At 42.2% G+C, this 25,496-nt stretch overlaps 1 protein-coding gene and 1 long non-coding RNA gene across 3 annotated transcripts in view; one reads left to right on the forward strand and one right to left on the reverse strand.

The window, feature by feature from the left end:
* LOC134359492 (tyrosine-protein phosphatase non-receptor type 12-like) overlaps positions 1 to 14,359 on the reverse strand; it is a 116,906-nt gene extending 102,547 nt beyond the window's left edge. For both annotated transcript variants that reach the window (XM_063072824.1, XM_063072825.1), the window contains exon 1: positions 14,035 to 14,359. In XM_063072824.1, coding sequence (XP_062928894.1) covers positions 14,035 to 14,133 — 99 coding nt within the window. In that variant the 5' untranslated portion in view covers positions 14,134 to 14,359. The remainder of the gene's footprint in view (positions 1 to 14,034) is intronic.
* A 185-nt stretch (positions 14,360 to 14,544) lies between these two features.
* Positions 14,545 to 21,937, forward strand: LOC134359493 (uncharacterized). Its single transcript, XR_010021126.1, has 4 exons — positions 14,545 to 14,576; positions 16,938 to 17,067; positions 18,301 to 18,397; positions 21,261 to 21,937. It is a non-coding gene; the product is annotated as an uncharacterized LOC134359493 (long non-coding RNA).
* The last annotated feature ends 3,559 nt before the right edge of the window (positions 21,938 to 25,496 follow it).

The raw sequence follows: 25,496 nt of genomic DNA on the forward strand, positions 1-25,496 counted from the left end.
TGTAATTAGTTTACTTCAGTCTTGTGTTGGTAATTGTTCAAAATTTTCATCTACTTTAGTTAATTTTTATATATTATATATATATATATATATATATATATATATATATACACACACACACACACAAAAAAAAATCAATTTTAGGAGTTTAAACCTTCATACTGTTAAAAGGTCCTATAGCTGGCAAAACACCATTCAACAGCCTTTGGAGCCATCGGAGCAGATCACTGCCCAATCACCTTCAATCAAAAAGCATAAAGACCATCAATACAGCTCCTCCATATCTGGTCCAACCAACGCAAATCCACTCAACTAAATGTCTCCAATACCAAAGACAGGAATTTACTTCACCTTCACAACTGTGGCTGATGTCAGTCCCAAACTGTTCTCTCATCCAGGAGCTTTGAATGGCAGAGAAAATACTCTGCAGGTGAAGAGTAAGCTAGCTTTTCATGTGTCCTCTGACTAGAGAGCAGAGCAAATAAAGGAATTGGCTGTGACTATAACCCAATTGACAGGGGTAGGGGGTGGAAAGAGAAAGAGAGCGCAAGAATTTTAAATTTGAAGCACTGTTACCAGCTACCAGAAAAGGAACAATGTGTGAAGGAGGACTTGAGACAGTTCCTGTTCAGTAAGTTTTGGGTTATATTAAAGTAACAGGGAACAGAACAAGGGAGGCTGATCAGCAATGTTTTGAAATAACCAACTCGAAAAGGTAAAGGCAGAAATAAGTGTTTCACCAATAGATCAGCTAAGGAAAAGTCAGACAACATCACCATAAGGAAATGATTCCAAAATTCCTGTACTTCGTTTCGTTAAATAAAGAAGCTGCTATGTATCTACCATTACTTTTCTCCAGTGACTTCATTCATGCAACAAAGTGAATAAGTATTTTGCCTCTGTCTTCACTGTGGAAGGTACTAGCAGGATGCCAGAAATTCAGGAGTGTCATGGGGCAGAAGTGAGTGCAGTTGCTATTCCTTGGGAAGCTGAAAGATCTGAAGGTGGACAAATCTCCTAGACCAAATGACCATACTCCAGCCTTCTCAACGAAGTAGCTGAAGAGATTGTGGAGGCACTAGTAATGATCTTTCAAGAATCTCACTGAAACCTTTCAAATACTGAAAGTACTAGATAGAGTGGATGTGAAGAGGTTTCCTATACTGGGCGAGTTTAGAATGGATGGATGAATTTCTGTTTGGATGGATGTCCATTTCAAACAGAAATGAGGAGGAATTTCTTGAGCCAGAGGGTGGTGAATCTGTTATTTTGCAGTCAATCAAAACAACATGGCAGTAAACACCAAACAAATTTGTCTGTTGATAACATAGGAACTCATACACAATTTTATAGTACTGTAGTAGTATTGGTAGTGTTCCAATTTGTTCTGCATTTCATTTGAAAACATGGTTTGCTACTCAGTTAGAAGGTAGTTTGTCTTTTTTTATGCTTCTGTTTCCATGGAACTTTGGCTATTTGGGTCAGCTGCTCAATTGGGCCAAAATGTATCGGTCTTCATGTGTTCCGATCAACTGAAATCCACTGTACTAACTACCCTCTGCGTAAAGAAGTTACCTTTCAGATCTCTCAAGTCTCTCCCCTCTTACTTTGTATTAGTTAGATTCCAATCACAAATTGTTTAGATTTTTCTTATCGTTTGACTTGCTTCCTTTGTGCTTTATAATGTTAAGAAGGTGCTATAATCATAGGAATACTTTCTGGTGGATACCTCCAACCCACTTTCCCCTCACTTCAATTTAATGCGCATTTTTTGTTCACAATTTCAAAGTCTTCCTAACTTTGGTTTGTTTCTTTTAAAGCCTCTTCATCTATGGATACTGAAGTTCATTAACCAAGGTTGCACTATCATCTCCATGCATCTGAAAACATCCTTAAGGGAATGCACTCATTATTTAATGACTACTGCTCTCCCCCGCCCCCCCCCACCGCCAACTGGCATTTTTTTTAAACCAAGTTGTCAAATTTATTTTGGCCATTTACTCATGTCTCTTAAATTTGAACAAGCAAGGTTTATACACAAGGAATTCAGCTAAAACTTAAAAATTCTTTCATGACTGCCCATCCTCAAAATGGTTATCATAAAGTTATTTATTAACCATGTATCATTGCTAATAACCAAATAATCTGGCCCCTATTTGTCTTTTGCATTCTGAAAATCATTGAATGCATTCCATGAACATCGTCATAGCCAAATGGAAAATTTGTTTTTCCAACAGCTACAAAGGTCAAGATTTCTAGTGATTACTGTTTACTTTTATTAACAGACAACTCCAATTCTCTGCCTAACACAATTGTTAGGAGTTTATAAACAAAAGGAATAAATTTAACAAGGAAATGACAGAAGTTGCAGAATGGTGATAAGGGAGGACTTCATCTACGCTAATATAATCTGGAACAGCAAATGTATCAAGATTAAAATTAGAAGACCAACTTGTAATTGAGAAATTTCTTGAACAGCAAATTTCTAGTCCAATGAACGAAGAGGCTCTGCTAATCCAGCTTGGGAAATGGGGTAAACTACAGCCAGTACCTCCAAAACTTTAATTTTTACTCAATGTAGCATCCTAAAACACACTCAAAGGTAGCATCTTATTTTTGCAACAAATCCAAAAACTGGAAATTTGAAATCAGAGAAGGACAGAAATATTGATGCAAAAAGGAAATATAGAATACAAGAATGACAGAGTGAAGAGCACAAAAGTAGATTGCAAAGACCTTTGAGGGTTCAGCTCAGGGCTAACAACCCTGACTAGTAAAACAAAATCGCTAAAGAAACAGCAATGATGAATCCTTCTATATCTGAGTGTGACTGTATTCCTCAGTCTCTTCTTGGGACTTGCATGACAGAGAGGAAGCTGCTGACACGAAGGAAGCCGTAAACACCACCAGAGATTAAGGACCTTTGTTGCTGCCCTAAATGCCAGCAGCATAACAGGCAGACCAAATGGGAAGAACATAACAAGTTTGATGGAAGTACAGAGATTGAGGCTACAGTGAATTGGAAAGGATATCATCTAGTGAGCCATATGCTGAACCATCACAATGTTTAGATAGTTGGAAAGTGGGTGATCTGGTTTGTAATGTGTATTTGATTCTGGTGTGAAAATTATGAGAATAGAGCGAACAGATAGATTATTTTAAGATTTGCACGATTGTGCAAAAAAGTGGCACAAAGATGAAAGATCAACCACAATCTCAATGAGTGGAGCCGCAAGAATGAGTAGTCTAAATAACCATGGTTGTTTCTGTTCTTTCAGAATCCAAGCCGATTCTCAATGTCACACATACTTGTGATCTATTCCATCCTGTTCTCAATCTCATTCATTTGCGTAGCCTACCTTTATCTCACTGTGAAAGCATATTTAGGCTATACCAGAACTGTTTCTACATTAGGAACTATACACTGTTTGAATAGTTTTGCCTAACAATCCAGTTCACCTTGACTTCAATCCACAATTTTCAAACAAATCATCTACATCCATTTCAAATTAAGTGTTTTATTCTAGTCTGCCACGCATCTTTCTTTAGAAATTTTAAAATCTATGAACATTATTCCCCAAAATTTTCCCTCATTTAAACTTGTGCCACTTGATCTTATCCAAAACAGGCTCTTGAAATCCATCACTCCCCTCATCTTGTTGATTCCTCCAAGTTTCATGCCATCTGCAAAATTTGCATCCTGCAATTTCATGATCGCAAGACTGACTCCTAGGACTAAAGACCACTTAGGTGAAGGAAAGTATACTAACAAGAGAAAATCTGCAGATGCTGGAAATCCGAGCCACACACACAAAATGCTGGAGGAACTCAGTAGGCCAGGCAGCATCTATGGAAGAGTACAGTTGACACCTCGGCCGAAACCCTTCGGCAGGACTACAAGGAAAATATACTATTTTTTTAAAGCCCATACTGACATTGTACAATTTGTTCTAAGATTTCAATTTTGCTTACAAAAATAGCACTTTATGAAATGCCTTCCTTGTGGCTAAATAGATATTAAATGCAATGCTCTCATCAAAAAGCAAACAAATAATTTATGCATGCTTTGGCTTTCCTTTAATTCAAAAGCAACCCAAGTGTCTATTTTTTGCCCCAATTATCACATCCAGCATTTTCCCCACCACTCAAGTTAAAACGATGACTTCAATAATTTTAAATGTAAAAAGGAGCTTGCCTTTAGACAACCTTAAATCCATGCTTCTTCAGATAACATTCCGTCTGCTAATACTTTGAGTAAATTCATGAACAAAGTATGACACCAAGTTAAATTTCTTGAAGGACTATTTAAAAAAACATCATGGTCTTCTTGTGCTTCCCTGGTTTGTAATTGCAATCTTTTTGAAAATACTTATCCTTCATAAATACAAACCATTAATTTCCAGGATCAGATATTTAATTATTACTTATTTTGCAAGGTTAACTATAAAGCATTCTGTTTCACTACTAATCCAGTGCAAGGTGGGAAATTCAAGAGGATGTCCTTCAAGGTTTGCCAAGGCAGGGGTAGGACAGATTAACATAACATATATCCAACAGGGATCACTTCTGAACCAAAAAGAGAAATGCTGCCTTCAGGAATTAGTCAACAACTAGAGGCAGAGAAATGGCAGATGGAGTCAACACAGGCAAGTGTGAGATATGGCAATTTGAAATTTGAGAGATCAAAAAGAGCCAGTACATTAGAAATGGCAAGACCCAAAACAGGGATCCTGGGGGTCTAAGTCCAAGGCTCCTTGAGAGAGGCTGCACAGATTGAGAGCGTAGCAAATAAAAATATGGCATTCTTGCCCTTATTAGTTGAGGCACTCAGTTCAAGAGTCAAGAAATTCTGTTGCAGCTTTATAAAATTCTAATAAGTCTGAAACACTGCATTCAATTCTAGTCTACTTCCTTTGGTGTTCACAATATAGTTTCCTCTATGTTGCAGTAACCATATACAAACTGAGTGATCACTCTGTGGAGAACCTACCTCAGTTCAGTGGTGATTCTGTGCTACACCACTGTAATTCTCAATCTTTCTCCCATTGTGGTCAATGGTTTTCTACACTACCACAGAGAAGCCCAACACTAACTAGAACAATGATGTCAGATCTTCATGTTCAAATTTGTCATCATTCAGCCATGCACATGTACAAAGCTAAACAAAATGTCGTTCCTCTGGGGCCAAGGTGCAAAACACAGGAAATATGCAGTTATGATCCAGCATGTATAGTCACAGAATAATACTAGCACAAGTTCCGGAGTGGCATAGCCCGAAGATTGACAGGGTGACATAAAGCGCGAGGTGCTAAGCTTCTTGTAACCCTCTGAACACTGAATTTTCCAACATCAGGTGCTCTTCCGCTGCCCCATTATAGTAAGGATGTGAAGGCTCTGGAAAGATATGGAAGAGATTTACCATAATGCTCCCTGGATTAGAGAGCATGTACTATAAGGATATTGTTTGTGTTTTCTTTAACTACCTCCAAAGCAGCAGTGAGTGAGGGGAGACCTCAGAGGTTTATCAGAAGCATAAACAGGCAGCTGCTATCTTTCTCCCCCAGGTTGAAATGTCTAGCCCTAGAGAGCTGAAAAAGATCCAGATGGAAGATAAGATGATGTTCCTCGAGTTAGTGTTGGGTTCCACTACGGCAGTATACGAGATCATTGACCACGATGGGAGTGGGGTTGGTGAATTACAGCGGTATGCAACAGGAAGCAGAAAAAAACCACTGAACTGAAGCAGGTGCTTCACAAAGCAAAGATTCGATCTTCATGTGGCTTTCTCTATATTGGAGAAACCAACATGAACAACAAGCAAAGTAGATTAGAAAAGGTGGAAGAGAATCATTGCTAGAGTGGTTGGGATTGGAATACTGTCACGTACTGAGGTACAGTGAAAAGCTTTTCTTGCATACTGTGCATGCAGATTAATTCATTACACAGTGCATCAACACAGTACCAAGAGTAAAATAACAGAATGCAGAATAAAATGCAATGGTAAGATGGCAGCATGCTCAGTCACAGTGGCTTCTAAGGGTCCAACCAAAGGAGTTATGTATTTTTTATTATGATTGCAAGACCCTGTTGGACATTAAGAGCTTGAAGTACTGCATGTCTATCCCATCAGCGAGTTGCTCATTAGCGGACAAACTAAAGGAGCTGGACTTGGTGCCAATCGGGCTCCTGCCTGCGTCAGAGAGGCCTCGAAGGTGTCAGCGCACGAAGGTGGTGTGCAGCTTTAACACGAGTGATCATCTGAGTCGCTCTTCCTGTGATCACAAGACCCTGTTGGGCATTGTTAATGTGTTATGCTGCAATTTTGATTCACTGATTTATTGGTGGATGACAGAGGCGGTCAAGTCAGGGAGCTGCATGGCCTCAGTCGTAGTGAGGACAAGGCCTTAAGCCACAGCGTGGCCTGTTTACAGGCCCCCAGGAGAGGGGCGCTGGAGTCAGTGCACCGCACGAGAGTGCTAGGGGAAGCGTGGGCGGTCCAAGCTGATGTTGGAAGCGTGGGCGGTCCAAGCTGATGTTGGAAGCGTGGGCGGTCCAAGCTGATGTTGGAAGCGTGGGCGGTCCAAGCTGATGTTGGAAGCGTGGGCGGTCCAAGCTGATGTTGGAAGCGTGGGCGGTCCAAGCTGATGTTGGAAGCGTGGGCGGTCCAAGCTGATGTTGGAAGCGTGGGCGGTCCAAGCTGATGTTGGAAGCGTGGGCGGTCCAAGCTGATGTTGGAAGCGTGGGCGGTCCAAGCTGATGTTGGAAGCGTGGGCGGTCCAAGCTGATGTTGGAAGCGTGGGCGGTCCAAGCTGATGTTGGAAGCGTGGGCGGTCCAAGCTGATGTTGGAAGCGTGGGCGGTCCAAGCTGATGTTGGAAGCGTGGGCGGTCCAAGCTGATGTTGGAAGCGTGGGCGGTCCAAGCTGATGTTGGAAGCGTGGGCGGTCCAAGCTGATGTTGGAAGCGTGGGCGGTCCAAGCTGATGTTGGAAGCGTGGGCGGTCCAAGCTGATGTTGGAAGCGTGGGCGGTCCAAGCTGATGTTGGAAGCGTGGGCGGTCCAAGCTGATGTTGGAAGCGTGGGCGGTCCAAGCTGATGTTGGAAGCGTGGGCGGTCCAAGCTGATGTTGGAAGCGTGGGCGGTCCAAGCTGATGTTGGAAGCGTGGGCGGTCCAAGCTGATGTTGGAAGCGTGGGCGGTCCAAGCTGATGTTGGAAGCGTGGGCGGTCCAAGCTGATGTTGGAAGCGTGGGCGGTCCAAGCTGATGTTGGAAGCGTGGGCGGTCCAAGCTGATGTTGGAAGCGTGGGCGGTCCAAGCTGATGTTGGAAGCGTGGGCGGTCCAAGCTGATGTTGGAAGCGTGGGCGGTCCAAGCTGATGTTGGAAGCGTGGGCGGTCCAAGCTGATGTTGGAAGCGTGGGCGGTCCAAGCTGATGTTGGAAGCGTGGGCGGTCCAAGCTGATGTTGGAAGCGTGGGCGGTCCAAGCTGATGTTGGAAGCGTGGGCGGTCCAAGCTGATGTTGGAAGCGTGGGCGGTCCAAGCTGATGTTGGAAGCGTGGGCGGTCCAAGCTGATGTTGGAAGCGTGGGCGGTCCAAGCTGATGTTGGAAGCGTGGGCGGTCCAAGCTGATGTTGGAAGCGTGGGCGGTCCAAGCTGATGTTGGAAGCGTGGGCGGTCCAAGCTGATGTTGGAAGCGTGGGCGGTCCAAGCTGATGTTGGAAGCGTGGGCGGTCCAAGCTGATGTTGGAAGCGTGGGCGGTCCAAGCTGATGTTGGAAGCGTGGGCGGTCCAAGCTGATGTTGGAAGCGTGGGCGGTCCAAGCTGATGTTGGAAGCGTGGGCGGTCCAAGCTGATGTTGGAAGCGTGGGCGGTCCAAGCTGATGTTGGAAGCGTGGGCGGTCCAAGCTGATGTTGGAAGCGTGGGCGGTCCAAGCTGATGTTGGTGCTGCCCCACCCACCCGCCCGTGTTGGCTCAACAGAAGACAAGCCATGTTGTGGTCAACTGCAGACTGCAGCAAGATTCATAGACTCAGGATCTTGGACAGTAACCTACTGATATATGTGCTTGCTATCTGACATGTGCTACATGCCTTGTGCTGCGTATGACTGTTGATACTGTGTTTTGCACCTTGGCCCCAGAGTAACACTGTTTAGTTTGGCTGTATTTATGTATGGCTGAATGACAATTAAACTGAATGAACAATGAATGAACAACTACAGTGGAAATGCAGTGCAAGTAACCAATAAAGTGCAAGATCATAAAGAGGTACATCGCGAGGTCAGGAGTCCATCTTATTGTCCAGGGAGCCATTCAATAGTCTCAAAAGTGGGATAGAAGCTGTCCTTGAACCTGGTGGTATGTGCTTTCAGGCTTTTGCATCTTCTGCCCGATAGGGGAGTGGAGGAGAAAGAATGTCCAGGATGGGTTGGGGGTGGGGGGTGGGGGTCATTGATTATGCTGACTGCTTTACTGAAGCAGTGAAAAAGTATAAACTGAACCAATGGAGAGGAGGCTGGTTCCTGTGATGACCTGAGATACATCAACAGCTCGGCAGTTTCTTGTGGTCACCAGCAGAGCAGTAGCCATTCCAAACTGTAATGCATCCAGGTGGGATGCTTTGCATTGTTTGTGCCACTGGCTGGCAGAACGGAAAGATGTGCGAAGAGTTGTTGCATCACCTCTGGCAGCATGGGAAGGTGCTATGGGACCAGGATTGGTGGGTGTGGATGGGAGGGCACTAGGGTAGTGTAGCAGCTAGTGCAATATTCAGAGTTTCAATCTCGGCAACCTCTGTAAAGAATCTCTGTACGTCCTCCCCCTAGAATGCATGAGTTTTTCCCCAGGTCCTCCAGTTTTCTCCCACAGTCCAAAGATGTACCAAGTAGGTTAACTGGTCATTGTAAATTGACCCGTGATTAAGTTAGGATTAAATCAGGGTGGTCAGGGGTTGCTTCTGCTTGAAGGGCCTAGTCCACACTGCATCTCTATACTAAAATACAAGAGCAGACCAGAGAGTCATAAAGTGAGTGGTCCCTATGAAGTGCAAAAAGGGGAGATGAGGGGAAGATAGGGCTGATGGTAGGATTAAGTCATAACTAGCAGAAACTGCAAACAATAATGCGTTAAATACACCTCTCATCCTTTTTTCCAGTCATGATGACGGGTCTCAGCCCAAAATTCTTTTCTCTTTTCCACAGACGCTGGCCTGTTGAGTTCCTCCAGCATTTTGTGGGTGTTGCTTGGATTTCCAGCATCTGCAGATTTTCTCATGTTTGGCATTAAATACATCAGGCGGTTAAGTGGAAAATGAGCACTGGGGGAACTTTTATCTTTCTGTCCCAAATGGAGAACAGATGTCAACAGACGTGCAGAAAAAGAGAGGAGATACAGTTTACCTCCACTCAACAGGGCACAGCAGAAGGAAGGCCACATTGGAGGCAAATAACACCATGAAAAGGGAATGGAGTCCTTACAGGAGGCAGAGGACATGTAGTCAAGGTAACTTTGGATGTCTGTGGGCTCATTAAAAAAAGTTTGTGGCTAGTTTCTCTCCTTAGATGGAGATAGACTTGTTTCTGACCTGGAAATAGCCAATATTGTTGGTAGGCTGAAGCAGGGTCTCTCTCACCTTCCAATAAAAGAACTCCCCTCAAACATTACTGATAATTTCACAACGCTCCCATTGCTTTAAACATTGACTGATTTACAGATCCCTCACGTTAATAGGTCATGTCTTCTCAAAGAACTTCCATAGTTCAACTGAAGCAGTAATGCAACACATTCCCTCGGAAATCAGGGCTCAACTGATACGGGAAATAAGAGTTTAATTATTCTATTAAGTATTACATCAATTTGAGAAGAAAAAGGAAAAACTGAAGTAATTAAATACTGGGAAGATCATTATTGCCAATCTCTACCACAAGTTCCAACTGGCAAAGCAAACTGTACATTAACCTTCACCCAAGGGGGATGAAGAGCAACCAAGTCTTAATGCCACTAGTAAAACTTAAACAACACCATGTCAGGAGGACTTTGGGAAATTTTCATCTCCATACCCAGAAAAAAATCAACTTGCTTTGAGGAATGTAGCCTAGATTTACCAAATTGACTGTTGGCCAATGATCACTTGGGTTTAGAATTAGAAGGCATCCTATTGAATAAAATTAGGCAGCGAGAAGGATTAGAGTAATGTTGAGAATCCAGCATAAGCACACAGTAGGACAAGCCTTACAAATAAGATGAAGATTTTGTTTTACTTATCTGTGAATCTTTGACAGAGTATTTAAAAAGATGTGAATGGCCAGTGTCTTCTCAAAAATGAAATTAACAGATTTTTTTAAAACACCAAGCAAATCAAGAACCATGGGTTTAAGGTGTAGATTTGGTAAAAACCTGAGTAATACAATAGGCTTCACTGACATTACTTTTGTATCTGTATAGTGCAGACCCAAATAGAGTTCCCATTCCAGAAATTACTTGACACAAAAACCATATATCCAAATTTTCAAATTTCTATGGCTTCCTGCCTTCTTATAACAGACTATTTCCACTCCTACAATCCACAGACACTTCCTATTTTAAGCTCTGCTTCTTGGTCCTTTTCAACTCTCCATCCCTCCAACAACAGCCATGAACTCAGCTATCTTGGTCTTAAGCCCCAAAACTCCCTCCTTATAACCTTAAATTTAATCTTTACCAATACTCTAACTCTTCTAAACCCCAATGATTATTAGCCATTCAGAAGTCCCTCAGACTAAAAGTCAATCTGGCAAATCTAGGCTGTATTCCTCAACAGTAAACTGGTATTTCCTGAGTAGGAAGCATTGGACTAGCGACCTGAAGGTCGTGAGTTCGAGCCCCAGCCGAGGGAACGCGTTGTGTCCTTGAGCAAGGAACTTAATCACACATTACTCTGCGACGACACTGGTGCCAAGCTGTATGGGTCCTAATGCCCTTCCCTTGGACAACATGGGTGTTGTGAAGAGGGGAGACTTGCAGCATGGGCAACTGTTGGTCTTCCATACAACCTTGCCCAGGCCTGCGCCCTGGAGAGTGAAGACTTTCCAGGCACAGATCCATGGTCTTGCAAGACTAACGGATGCCTTTATATTTAATTTCAGGGAGGTGAAAACTTCCCAAAGGTGCAAACTTGCTTTAGCCCCAATAAAACTTTCTTGCTCTTCATTCCCCTTGGATAAAGTTTTTGTATGCATCTACAAAGCTAGCTTCAGTGTTTATTTAAAGGCTCTATGTGTTATGGAAAATAACACTATTCAGTAAAGTATAAACACAAGAGATTCTGCAGATACTAGAAATCTAGAACAACACACAGGTCAGGGAGCATCTACAGAAAGGAATAAACAGTTGTTATTTCAGGCTGAGACCCTTCATCAGAATAGTTCCTTTCCATAAATGCTGCCGACCTCCTCCAGCATCGTCTGTGTCGTTCATACAAGTGCTGACTGCAAAATCAACATTGTATAATGTCATTTCCTGTACACATGTGTAAAGGAGAACAAAATTATTGTTACTCTAGACCTGATTAAAAAAAACCCACACTAAAAATAAAGGCACAAAAACACTAAAGATAAAGGCACAATAATATTTAAAGAGACGCAATAGATACAAATACATAAGATAACTTATATACATAGATTCACTGTATGTCCATAAAGTGATGCTAAGCTGTATATAAGGTAACTGTAGGAAAATATAAAATAGAGCTGGAGTTAGTGGGTGAGGTGTTGATCAGCTTTACTGCTTGGGGAAAGTAACTGTTTTTGACTCTGGTGGTCCTGGTATGGATGCTATGCAATCTCCTCCCTGATGGGAATGGAGCAAACAGTCCAAGAGTAGTAATCAAATCACAAACAAGAGAAAAACCTGCAGATGCTGGAAATCTGAGCCATACTCACAAAATGCCGGAGGAACTCAGCAGGCCAGGCAGCATCTATGGAAAAAAGTACAGTCGATATTTCATGCCGAAACCCTTCAGCAGGACCAAAGGGTTTTGGCCTGAAATGTCAACTTTACTTTTTGTGTTTGTTAGTCTATGAGAAGCATTGGTGGGATCTTTCATGTTACTGGCCCTTTTCTGGCACCTTTCCATATACAGTATATGTTATTGATGGTGGGTTGGCTGGTGCTAGTGATACATTGGGCAGTTTTGACTACTCATCCAATGCAGTGCAGTTTACTGCACCAAGCTATGATGCAGCTTGTCAGGATGCTCACTGCTGTGCATTTGTAGAATGATGTGAGTACACATGCGCGAAGTCCAGCTCTCTTCAGCATCCTCAGAAAGCTAAGGAATTGGTGAGCTTTCTTAACTGCGTAGGATGTGTTCTGGGACCATGAGAGGTTTGTGTAACGTGCACACCCAGGAGTTTAAAATTGCATGCAGTTTCCACTGTTCTACCACTGATGTAAAGGGGGTGGAGGGGGTTGAGTGGCCCAAGTACTCCTGAAGTCGATGACCCCTTTGTCTTGTTGACATTAAGAGGTCATTTTCCTGGCACCAGGCCTCAAGCTCCTCCATCTCTTCTCTGTAAGCCGTCTCATCATTGTTGGCGATGAGCCCTGCCGTTGTCGTGTCATCAGCGAACTTGACAATGTGATGACACGGGTCTTTGGTCGTGCAGTCCTGTGTGAGCAGAGTGAAGAGCAATGGGCTCAGCATATGGCCCGGGGGGGGGGGCACCCATGTTGAGGATGATGGGGAGGGAGGAGCGGCTGTGCGTCCTGACTGAGGTCTGTTGGTTAGGAAGTCCAATGTCCAGTTGCACAGTGGTATATTAAGACAGAGGACGAGTTTGTTCACCAACATCTGTGCGACAATGGTGTTAAACTGAAATCCAGAAGCAGCATTCAGACATGTGTCCTTGTTTTCTACATGCTAGGGCCAGGTACATGTTCTATCAGTAAGCATATTGGTCAGCGTCCAATGTGGCAGGAATGGACTTTTTGACAGGTGCTATTAGCCATTCAAAGCACTTCATGATAATTAGCATCAGTGCCACAAGGCAGTAGTCATTTAGTTTTAAACTCCTGGGTGTGCACATTACACAAACCTCTCATGGTCCCAGAACACATCCTACACAGTCATTTAGATGATATTGTAAAGCCACTGGAATCTTCAGATGCCCGATTTCAATTTCAATATTGATAACAAGTTTCTATTAAATATTTTTCCTTCCTCCTTGTATGTTCCCAACCCTAGCAGACTGCAAATCCACAAGCATCATCCATGCTATATTTCACAATTGGATGAAATTCATGAGTTTTTTCACTGAATACTGGAAAGACCAAAGGGATTATCACAGATTAGCCCATTCGTGCCATTATACAATAGACAATCTCCACAAACTACACTTCACACCTTCACTAGCCAAATGATAACACCTTCCCTTGATACAAGTACTGAGCATTAACAGAATTAAACAATAGTATACTTCTCTTGCCTATTGTCATATCGAATACGAGAGAAGCTCTTAAAAACAATTAGTAAATATTTAAAATTAACACGAGACCACTCATTGCATACTTCGAGCGAACACAACGCCCCTGTGTCTTGCGCAACATCCGCAAGCTCTCCATAATTCTGACTCACAGCTGACAAATTCATTGCATTTTTTTGCTATGCAAACCTGGAGCGTACACCCAAGATGAACCCTATAGCTTTATGCGGTCTCAATTATTATTGTGACCCGACAATTAAAAGAAAAACCGAAGCATTTCGCTCAGTGAACCCGAGACAAACGCAGGCTTTATTTTTTCTGAAAGTGAATGAGGAGCCATGAGGGGGCGGCTTAGGCCGCACAGCCTGGAGCTGGCAGAATTGGTCCCGGTGGGTCGTGGCTGAGAACGAACGGAGGGGGAGGGATGGAGAAGACACAGTCGAGGCGCTCGCTGCACGCAAACCGTCTTCACACACAAAAAAAAAATCCGTCTTCGCGGGCTGTAAAGAAAGTTCATCACATATAAAAATAAATAAGTGAATATTATAAAACGCGAACAACTAAACGCACAGCAACTCACCATGAAGTCGTTGGCAAAGTTATCCTCCCCATTCTGGTCGCGGACTTTCATAGCCAGCACTCGATCAATGAATTTCTTCAGTATCTCGCTTTGCTCCATCTTTTCAACACATTGGAAAATTGAAACCAACAAATGGGGTCAAATGCTCGTCACTTTCGCATCTTCCTCAGCAAATATCTTTTTTTCTCTTGGGATATTGATGATTCGTATTATCCTTATTGCATCGAATCCCAGCCGCCAGTAATTCTCTACGCAGATCCCCCCGAACCTCAGACTCCGTCCGCCCGTCCGTCCGTCGCCACTTTCCTCTTTTCCGCTCTCTCCGTTTTCCCCCCACCCACAACACATATCCAAGGCGCCCACCCCTTCTCCTGCACCTCATTGGTCCACCTACCGCCCGGCAGCGCCTGCCATCACACCAATCCTGCCTCCGGATTGGACAAACCGGCTGACACTCTTCTCTGCGGGGTCTAAACTTTTTTTTTCAACTCAATGCTCCAGAGATCCCTAAAGACACTGAGCTCCTGTTTCAAGAGGCGTGGGTAATTTGATCTTCCTCTGATGATATTCAGGAAAAATCTATAAGTTATTTAATAATTATACTGAAACATTTCGGCAGACACCCGAGAAACCGAAGCTAGACTGAGCGCTATTGAGACGCCGTTAAGCTAGAAGTATAAAGAAAGCAAACTTTTATCTCTCAGCAGCAAGGATGCGATCTGAGCAAGGGAGAAATTATTAAATATGTAAAGTGGGGACCATTTAATGTTCAGAGCAGTGACTATGCGTGGACTTGAATGGGATTTCCACTGGAGTTATTGAGTTTCCCCCCCCCCTAATTTTATTTAAGATCTCTAAGATTTGGAGTTATTTGATTACTACTCGAGTTCTTGATTATCAGACACTATCATCAGTTACTAAGTGAGTTAAACCCGTGCTTCTGTTTCGTCAGTGCTCTATCCAATTGTCCAATGAGCAAGTAGTGACAGTCTTTGAAAAGCAGAAAAAGTGTACATGCTGGAAATCTGAAACAAAAGCAGAAAATACAGGAAACTCTCAGCAAGTAAGACAGCATCTGTTGAAAGAAAAATGGAGTTTCAATTTTTCAAATATTCAATGTTTCGAAATGAAAACCCTTCATTAGAACTGGGAAAGAGAAAACATTGTTAGTTTTAAGTTGCAGAAAGGAGGGTGTAGGGATGGAGGGTACCAACATTCCCTCTAATTATTTTTTAGAACTATGCAGACCAACCATTGCTCTGAGCAGGAAATTTTTATACAGTCTGAAAACTGTTTAACACTTTAAATTAACATTATATTAAAGAAAAGTCCCGTTGCACGGGAGCATTTCAATTACTGTGCGGCTGTGCATCCACGCAGCTTAAAGGGAATAGTGAATAGTACAAAGAAGATACACGTATTTGCAAAAGATTGAGGCTTGGTTGGGTCTGGAGATGGATTGCTAATGGGGTAATTAGGGGTTGACAAAGAAATATCATGATTTGCAGATAACAGATCAAGGTGTACTAATAGAGAGGGAAAATAGAACTGAGCCAATATAGCAGGTATTGATTTACAACAAAAATGGCCAGTTCTGATATAGACTGAGAAAGCAAGTTAACAGAAGTTGGAGGATTTCTTATTGACTTTAGTACAGCTGTCATGGATAATTTTCTGTACATTTTGTATTCTAAGATAATGCTGATAGTTGAATTCTAGTCTAGATCAGTGGAGCTAGAACTCCCGCCAACAACCAGTCTGCTGGAGGAACTCAGCAAGTTGAGCAGCAATTAGGAAAGGGGTGGGGGGATTGAAATTTCAGACTAGTCCTGATGCAAGGTTTTAACCCAAGTAGTTGGTGGTTCCCCCCCCCACCCCCCTTTGTTCTGCCAGCTCCAGTTGACAGCATCTGTAGCCCTTTTCTGTCCTTACAATTCTTACCACTTCCCTTCAGATATCTGTGTACACCTCACCACATGCCAAACCCAGATATTTCTATTCCTATTTCTATAGAAAAATTACCAAGGTTCCCCATGCCAGTTAACTAATACTTTAGCAATTGTCTTTAGTAGCAGGATCTATCTACATTTCCTAAATAACGGGTCTTGTTAGCATGCGAAAATTTTTCCGGGTTTAGGCAAATGCAACGGATGTACCATTATATCTAGAAAACGAAACCTACTCATTTGAATTTCTAACTAGATTGACAGAAATTGTTAAAGATAATGACTTTTTTCTGCATTGTTACCGATGAGTCAAAGTTCAAATTATACTTTATTATCAAAGTATGTATACTTTATCCAGCCTTGGGATTTGCCTCCTCACAGGCAGCCATGAAACTAGGAACCCCAATAGAACCCATTAAAAAAAACATTCAAGCATCCAGTATGCAAAGAAAGAAAGAAGAAAAAAACAAATTGTACAATAAAAGCAAGGAAACATCATTTAGAACTGAAATTCACAACATCAGACATCACAGCAGCCAATTCAGAAGTCTACTATTTGCAGGCCACAACCTCAATCCAGCTCAGAGATGAGCAAGTCCCACAGAGCAGTGAGCAGAACCATTGAACAAAGAACTTATAACAATACAGCAGAGCAACAGGACCTTTGGCCTACGATGTTGTGCCAGACCAGCTAAAAAGTGAAACAACAAACTCCCCCCAAAAAAAATCCCTACCGACCCGTCTCTCACCTCGAACCCCGACACCCTGACCATTTCAATCTGGCCTGATGCTTAAATCGTCCAAACCTCAGGCTTCAGTCCATATCTCAATGCAATCTTGGTCTAAATGTGAATAAAAGAGCTGAATTCCAAAGACTGAACGAAAATGACTTTCCTCAGAATTACAAATGTATACCTAACATATAGAAAGTTATTTGTTGTCTGTCAATTAACTCAGCCTCAAGTTCTCCCTGCAAGTGTCTTCCAAGATGGTATCCTCATCTCAACTATTTTCAGCCCCTTCATCAGAAGTAGCCAGCTGGTGGTGTAGTGGCATCCGCACTGGACTTCGGAGCAAGAGTTCTCAGGTTCGAATCCTTCATGGTTCCTTGCATGCTTTCCATCTGTGCTGGGTTGAGTGTTGAGCTAGCAACTTGGGCTCGTAAAACAGACAAATGCTAAAGAAATGACAAAGTTGCCGCCCGATGCGTCAAATAAAGTGCAGGGAAGAACTTTATCAGAAATAAGGTGCAGAAAAGAAATTGTTTACTGATAATACAGTCCACATCATCTAGATATGAGCTGATGTGGAAAGTATGTTTGTGCCAGAGATGTGCCAGTCAATGATCAATGTAACAGAAGGGAACTTAACCATTCCATTGCCTTCCACCGCACAATCATATTCTTGGAAGCCCATTGATCAAACAGGCATGACTTAAATTCTGTTAGCCAAAAAAAAGGTTGAGGATGTGTATGAAAAATGAATAGAACAAAATAGAAGAAAAACAATGTAATTTAACAACATTCTCGAACATGTGCAAAGTAGTACCTCCTTCATGTTACCAACAGGCTTTATTTGGGATAACTACAGACAAGTAAATGTAGTGTGTATTCGATCAACAACCGTTTTCCAAAATTGACTAGAATACAAATGTTTTCATATAAAGTAGATGCTAACCTTTAACTTTGATGACTAATGAGTCATAGCCTTGAGTTGGTATGAAACCAATAAATCGCAAGAAGACTGGAATTCAGTTGCTTTAGGACATGAATTCCCTTTGTCACGTGACTTTAATTATTTGTCCTTGCAAAGAAAGCAAATATTAGGAGAATTGCTCCATTATGGAAGAAAGGCAAACAAGCATTGTGAATTGTAGAACAGAGTTTGATGTGTCCTTACTACATATAAATACAGTACATATGAAGTAAAACTTAAGCACATCACTACCTTGTTCATCAGGGTATCAATGATCAATTTGCTGTTGCTCGATAGCAGACAGAAGCTTCCAATAAAAATCAAGTCATGGTTTTCTTTCACAGGGTGGAGTTTGTATTTATGCTTGATTCACACATCTTCGTGCCAGGACATGAAGTTTAGAAAAATATAATACAGTTCTAGTGGAATGAGTGATCAAGAATTGCAGCTACAGTTTGGAAGTCCTTAATGTACCTGTTAAATGCATTCAGAATAAAATATTACTAGAAAAGCAAATATGAATATAGAAATTAATGTGATAAAGACAGTAACCAACCAGACAATTTCAGCATTTAACCCTATTTAAAACAAAAAGTTTGAATCACGTATATCCTCTGTCTTCCAGTGCCCCTTCATCTCCTATTGAGCCATCCACCCATCCAAGCTACACACATCAAAGTTGCTGGTGAACGCAGCAGGCCAGGCAGCATCTCTAGGAAGAGGTACAGTCGATGTTTCAGGCCGAGACCCTTCGTCAGGACTAACTGAAAGAAGAGCTAGTAAGGGATTTGAAAGTGGGAGGGGAAGGGGGAGATCCAAAATGATAGGAGAAGACAGGAGGGGGAGGGATGGAGTCAAGGGCTGGACAGTTGATTGGCAAACGGGATAGGAGAGTATCGTGGGACAGGAGGCCCAGGGAGAAAGAAAAGGGGGAGGGGGGGAAAACCCAGAGGATGGGCAAGGGGTATAGTGAGAGGGGCAGAGGGAGAAAAGGGAGAGAGAGAGAAAGAATGTGTGTATATAAATAAATAACGGATGGGGTATGAGGGGGAGGTGGGGTATTAGCGGAAGTTTGAGAAGTCAATGTTCATGCCATCAGGTTGGGGGCTACCCAGATGGAATATAAGGTATTGTTTCTCCAACCTGAGTGTGACTTCATCTTTACAGTAGAGGAGGCCATGGATAGACATATCAGAATTGGAATGGGACGTGGAATTAAAATGTGTGGCTACTGGGAGATCCTGCTTTCTCTGGCGGACAGAGCGTAGGTGTTCAGCGAAACGGTCTCCCAGTCTGCGTCGGGTCTCACCAATATATAAAAGGCCACATTGGGAGCACCGGACGCAGTATATCACCCCAGCCGACTCACAGGTGAAGTGTCGCCTCACCTGGAAGGACAGTCTGGGGCCCTGAATGGTGGTGAGGGAGGAAGCTAACCTTGAAAGTTGAGTAAACCTGGAAGCGAATTCCACAACTGGAGGATTTTGTGTTTCAGCAATCATCTATTAAAAATCTTTTAAATTTAATCCACATTCTTTGGCCTCATAACAGCTGGAAACATAATTCTGCCCTGTCCCAACAAGAAGAAAGTTTAAACAGTCTATTCCCACAATATTTTTACACATTATCATTACTGGAAGGTCAATAGATTAATCTTCAAAGCTTAGTGCTGCTCTGAATGTTTCCCATGCAAACTCCCTAAAAGGGGAATGAAAATTAATGTTTATTTTCAGAAAGTTAATTTAACATTTTATTACTATGGTGGATTCTGGTTAATTGGGCCATCAATTAATCAAGGCAGCCGCATTTGGGACAATTCTTAAAGAAAAAAGAAATCAGAAAATAGCTGTGATTCCCTTTCTTGGGACACTATGCCACTTAATAGAGGCAGGAAACTGTTGCCAAACAGCTTTTAACTAGCGTCAAACATGTGCATTTGTGTAGCCATTAGATATAGTGCTCAGAGTGAACAGTTTCTAAATAGCATCAGTTGCATGTGCTTATGTTCAAAAAGTGGTGATTTTTGTCACTGATAGTTGGCGAGAAATAAGCAGAGAGACAATTCAGAACTGTTTTGCTCACTGCAGTTTCAAGCATTCAGGCTTAGAGATGGCAGAAATGGCCAGGAGTGAAAATGAAACAATTTCACTACTTCAACAAGTTAGGACCTACAAAGAACTTAAAGGTATCGACCATCATCTTGAATGTCACAATGGAAATGAAGATTTGGAGGAGACAATCGTTATTAGTGTTATTCAAAAGGCAGTCCATTATCTGCACTAATTTTATTAACTTACAGTCAATCAAAAGAATGCAGCAGCATACAAGTACACTGGATGAATTCTTCTGTCGATGATAATTAGGAACTATTAGTTTTATATTGCCCTAGTAGTTTTGACAGTGTTTTAATTTGTTCCATATTTCATTTAAACACATAATTTGTTACTCAGTTAAATGGTAGTTTGTCTTTATTTATTGATCTATGTATTAATTAATTGAATTATTTATTTATTTATTTACTCGTTGAGATGCAGATTGGGATAGTCCCCTCCAGCCCTTTGAGCTGTACCACCCAGAAGCTCCTGATTTAACCCTGGCCCAATCACAGGAAGATTTACAATGACCAACTTACCTTTCAACCAGTACATCTTTGGACTGTGGGAGGAAACTGGAGCACCCAGAGGAAACCCACGTGGTCACAGGGAGAATATACAAATTCCACACAGGCAGTGGTGGGATTTGAATCTGAGTTGCTGGTATTGTAAAGCGTTGTGCTAACCATTATGCTACGATGCTGACCTTTTTAACTATTCCCAAGAAAATTCAGCTAATTGGGGCAGCTGCTTAATTGGGCCAAAATGTACTTGTCCCAATTAACTGGAATATGCTGTACATGGAAAGTGGCATAAGTGGAATATGCAGGATTCTGTAAGCTTTAGAACTACATTAAAACCAAGTACTAGTGAGAAAATGTACTTGAAGTAAAAGGAGCAGGCTGTTAGAGCCCACTCCATTATTCATTAAAACCAGAAGAGCACAAGAAGATAGGAGCAGGAAGGGGCCAAGAGAGCTCTCAAGCCTGCCTCACCATTTTATGTGGTCTTGGCTGATCAGCCCCAGGCCCTACCTCCACCAAAGTGCCATATTTTCATGGCCCTCAATCCTGTCCAACATTTCAAAAATGTATCTACCTCCACTCCCCAAAGCTGTCTGGAGCAGTGAATTCTGACGAGTCATCTTTTTCTGCAAAATGAAATTTCAACATACCTTGGTTTTAACTGACTGTTCCCTTCTTGAAAGTATGTTCCTTCAGTCACGGTGTATCTTAACATTTACCCTGTCATGCCTCTTAAGATCTATATATTTCAATAACATCACTCCCTCATTCTTCAAGGACCAAAGAATACTGACTAAACCTGTTTGTGCCTCTCTTGGCAGGGAAATCGTCTCATCCCAGGAGATAGTCTGGTGAATCTTGGCTCTGTGCTGAACTATGGAACTCTCTTTGCAGACTTAAATACAAAACGCCGTTTGCTTGTGATTATTGGTTTGCATGATTTGTTTTTTTTCTCTCTCTGCACATAGGGTGTTCAACGGTCTTCTTCTTTATGGGTTCTTTTGGGTTCCTTTGCTTCATGGCTACCTGCTGGGAGACAAATCCCAAGGTTGTACAGTCGGCCCTCCATATCCGCGGATCGGGATCGGAAAAAAAACCCAGAAGTTCTCTCTCCAGCACTCGTCGTTTGAGCACAGTTCCTGACATTAGTATTATTGAGCCCCCTCCAAAGGTTCCTTGTTCCCTAAACAGTACATTGTAACAACTATTTACATAACATTTCCATTGTATTAGGTATTATAATTACTGTAATCTAGAGATGATTAGAAGTATTACTCGTTTGAACATTGTTTGCCTTGCGTCTCTTTCATTCGCTACTTGTGTTGTGAGCGAGAGGGAGGAGTTTACAGCTAGTAAGGGATGGCTGGCTAGCTATGTAAAGCGCTACAGCCTCAAGAACTTAAAGATCACGGGAGAATCGGCATTGGTTGATGCCGAGGCAGCATCAGCGTTCCCAGAAGAGCTATGATGGTTGCATCCGTACTGAACATGTACGGACTTTTTTTCCTTGTCATTATTCCCTAAACAATACAGTATAACAACTATTTACATAGCATTTACATTGTATTAGGTACGATAAGTAATCTAGAGATGATTTAAAGTATACGGGAGGATGTGTGTAGGTTATATGCAAATACTACGCCATTTTATATATGGGACTTGAGCATCCGCGGAATTTGGTATCCACGGGGGGGGGGGGGCCCAGAACCAAACCCCCGCTGATACAGAGGGCCGACTGTATAATGTACACATACTATGATAATAAATAAACTTTGAACTTTGAATCTCTACTAGGCTGCCTTGAATCTACCATATACTCTCTTAAGTAAGGGGACCAAATCTGTGAGCAGTACTCAAGTTCTGGGCTCACCAACACCCTACACAATTGTAAGATAAATTCCCTGTTTCTAAGCTCAAACTCCTTCGCAATGAAGGCCAATTTGCCCTCTTAGCTACTTGCTGGACCTGCCTGCTAATATTTTATGATTTGTCATTCATTAAGATTATCAATGATCTTCTTCCTCGACGTAATTTTTCTGCACTATCCCAAATTACTTGATTCCTTTAAAATCCAGAAATATATAAAGTTCCCAATATCCACAGCCTTCCAGTATGGAGAATTACAAAAACTCAGCCACTGAGAAAATTTTGAAGAAATGTCTTCTCACATCAGTCCTCAATGACCATCCATTATTCAGAGACTATGACCCATGGTCTGGACTCATTAGCCAGAGAAAACATTCTCTCTGCATCCATCCTGCTAAGACCTTTAAGAATTGTGCACATTTCAAAGGGATCCTCCTTCATTCTTACAAATTTGAGGGAATACAGGCCTAATGTACTAAATCTTTCCTTAAATGGCAAACCAGATGAATGAATGTTTGTCACACCCCTTTTTATGGCCGATACATCAAGATTGTTTAAAGAAGTGTAAAGAAGAACAAAATAATTGTTACTCCAGATCTGATGCAGCACATAAAAAGCACAAGATAAAGAACACAATAAATATAAATACATAAGATAGCTATATGCGTAGATTAATTACAAATAAGAGAAAATCTGCAGATGCTGGAAATCCAAGTAAGAACCACAAAATGCTGGAGGAACTCAGCAGGTCAGACAGCAACCATGGAAAAGAGTAAACAGCTGATGTTTTGGGCCGAGACCCTTCAGCAGGACTGGTGAAAAAAGATGAGTCAAAGGGTGGGGGGAGGGGAGGGAGAAACAAGGTGATAGGTGAAACCGGGAGGAGAGGAGTGGTGAAGTAAAGAGTTGGGAAGTTTATTGCTGAAAGAGATTCAGGACTGGAGAAGGGGAAATCTGATAGGAGAGGACAGAAACCCGTGGAAGAAACAAAAAGGGAGAGGAGCACTAGAGGGAGGCGATGGGAAGGCAAGTATATAAACTGAGAAAGGAAAAGGGGAATGAGGAATAGAGAAGCCGTTGGGGGGGGAGGTGGTCATTACCAGAAGTTTGAGAAATCAATGTTCATCAAGCATGTCCATCCATGGCCTCCTCTACTGTCGCGTTGAGGCCACACTCATGATAGAGGAGCATCACCTTATATACCGTCTGGGTAGCCTCCCTGATGGCATGAACATCGATTTCTCAAACTTCTGATAACTGCCCCTCTACCCTCTTCTTCACTTTACCTGAAACACCGACTATTTACTCTTTTCCATAGATGTCCCTCCCTGGGCTGCTGAGTTCCTCCAGGATATTGAGTGAGAGGTTGTTGTGGCACTATTCAACCAGGTTTTCTATCTCCCCCCTGTACGCCAATTCATCACCACCTTGATTACTCATGTTTGGCTGGCCCAGAAGATTAAAACACATGAGATCCACCAAAACTAGGTCGATTGGATTCAAAATTGGCTTGGCAATAGAAGATAAAGGGTAATGATGGAGGGGTGTTATTTTGACCAGACGTCTGTGACCAGTGGTGTTCTGTAAAGATCAGTGCTAGAACCTCTCTTGTTTATGATGTATATAAATGATCTGGATGAATATGGAGGTGAGCTGATCAGCCACTTTGCAGAAGGCACAAAAATTGCTGGAGTTGTAGAAAGTGAGAAGATTGTCAAAGAACTGAACAGGATATAGATCAATTGGGAATGTGAGTAGAGGAATGGCATATGGTGTTTAGTAAGGACAAGTGTGAGGTGTTTCATTTTGGGTGGTCATGTGCAAAAGAAAGGAATACATTAAATACCAGGGTGCTTAGGAGCATTGACGTACAGAGGGATCTTAGGCTTCAAGTTCATGGCTCCCTGAAAGCGGCAATGCGTGAAGGAAGGGAGGTAAAGAAGCAGTGCTGAGTATAACAGGAGGGAAGTTATGCTGCATTTGTCCAAAATCTTGGTTAGACTGTAATTGGAGTCAGTTGTGATTGCCACATTACAGGAATGATGTGGAGGCTTCAGTGAGGGTGCAGAAGAGGTTCACCAGGATGATACCTGGATGAGAGTGCATCAGCTATAAAGAATGGGTGGACAAATTCGGACTGTTTTCTCTGGACCACCAAAGGCTGAAAAGCATCCTGACAGAAACAAAGAAAAAGTAGATAGAGATTTTCCCCCAGGCTGTGAATGTCAAGTACTAGAAGCTATAGCTTTAAGAAGAGAGGGGAACGTTTACAAGGTAAATTCTTTTTGCATAAAATGTAAAACATACTACCAGAGATAGTGGTGGAAGGAGATACAATAGCAATGTTTAAAAGGCATTTAGATAGGCAGTGAATGGAGAGATATAGACCATGTGCAGGCTGATTGGATTAGTTTGGAATGACATCATGGTTGGCAATGGCATTATGGGCTGAAGGTCTGTTCCTGTGCTAAACTGTTCCCTGTTTTGCGGCTATCAAACGAAATACTAACATGCTTCAATGAATGAAATGATAGTGACTCTGAAAGAGTGCAAACGCACATGTCATCTGCACACTGCTGCTCAATGGCTGTGGTGATCTTCGTTTTCAAGTGGAGGTGATGTAGGATGAAGAGTATCCGATTTGTTTTGTAGATGACTGCACTCCGTTGGTTGGCGGTGATTTCAGCACTGGAGTGAGAAAGATTATGAATAGCATGGACAGAGTACAGCTTTGCCTGACACCAGTCTGCACTGAGAATGGGTCAGCTGGACAACCTTTACTGAAGATCACAGCTTGCACATCATCACATAGCAGACAACAGACATCTCTTCTCGAGCAGCACCTTGCGGATATTTAGTGCCTGTACAGAGTTCCTTGGCTTGTCAATGGATAACTATCAAGACTGGGTTAATGAAAATAACTGAACCTGGAAATAATTAACCACAATTGCTCTATGTTAGTAGATTGAAATCTCCACCTTTTTTAAATGAAAGAGTAAGAGCTCTACGGCTTCCTGAAGGTTAATGTCCAAAACAACATAAAGACCAGGCAACCTTTGGAAAGAGCACAGGAAGTTCAGAAACTCACTAAAATCATGACATATGCAGATTCTCCAACATAATCAAAGGTACCTATAGTCTATGAGTGCCACCTTGAGCCTTGCCAAAGACATCCACAGCCCAAACACTTAAAGAACCACCCTTCTGAGAAACAAAAAATAAAGGCAGTCAGTATCTGCAGGCATTTCTCAGTCAGGAGTCTTTCTATGTTATGCTCACTCTCAATCTGGATTGGAGTTGTGGCTGTGACTGATAAGATAGATAGGTGGATGTGTTGC

This window comes from Mobula hypostoma, chromosome 20 (genome assembly GCF_963921235.1).
Source record: "Mobula hypostoma chromosome 20, sMobHyp1.1, whole genome shotgun sequence".
Taxonomy (NCBI): domain Eukaryota; kingdom Metazoa; phylum Chordata; class Chondrichthyes; order Myliobatiformes; family Myliobatidae; genus Mobula; species Mobula hypostoma.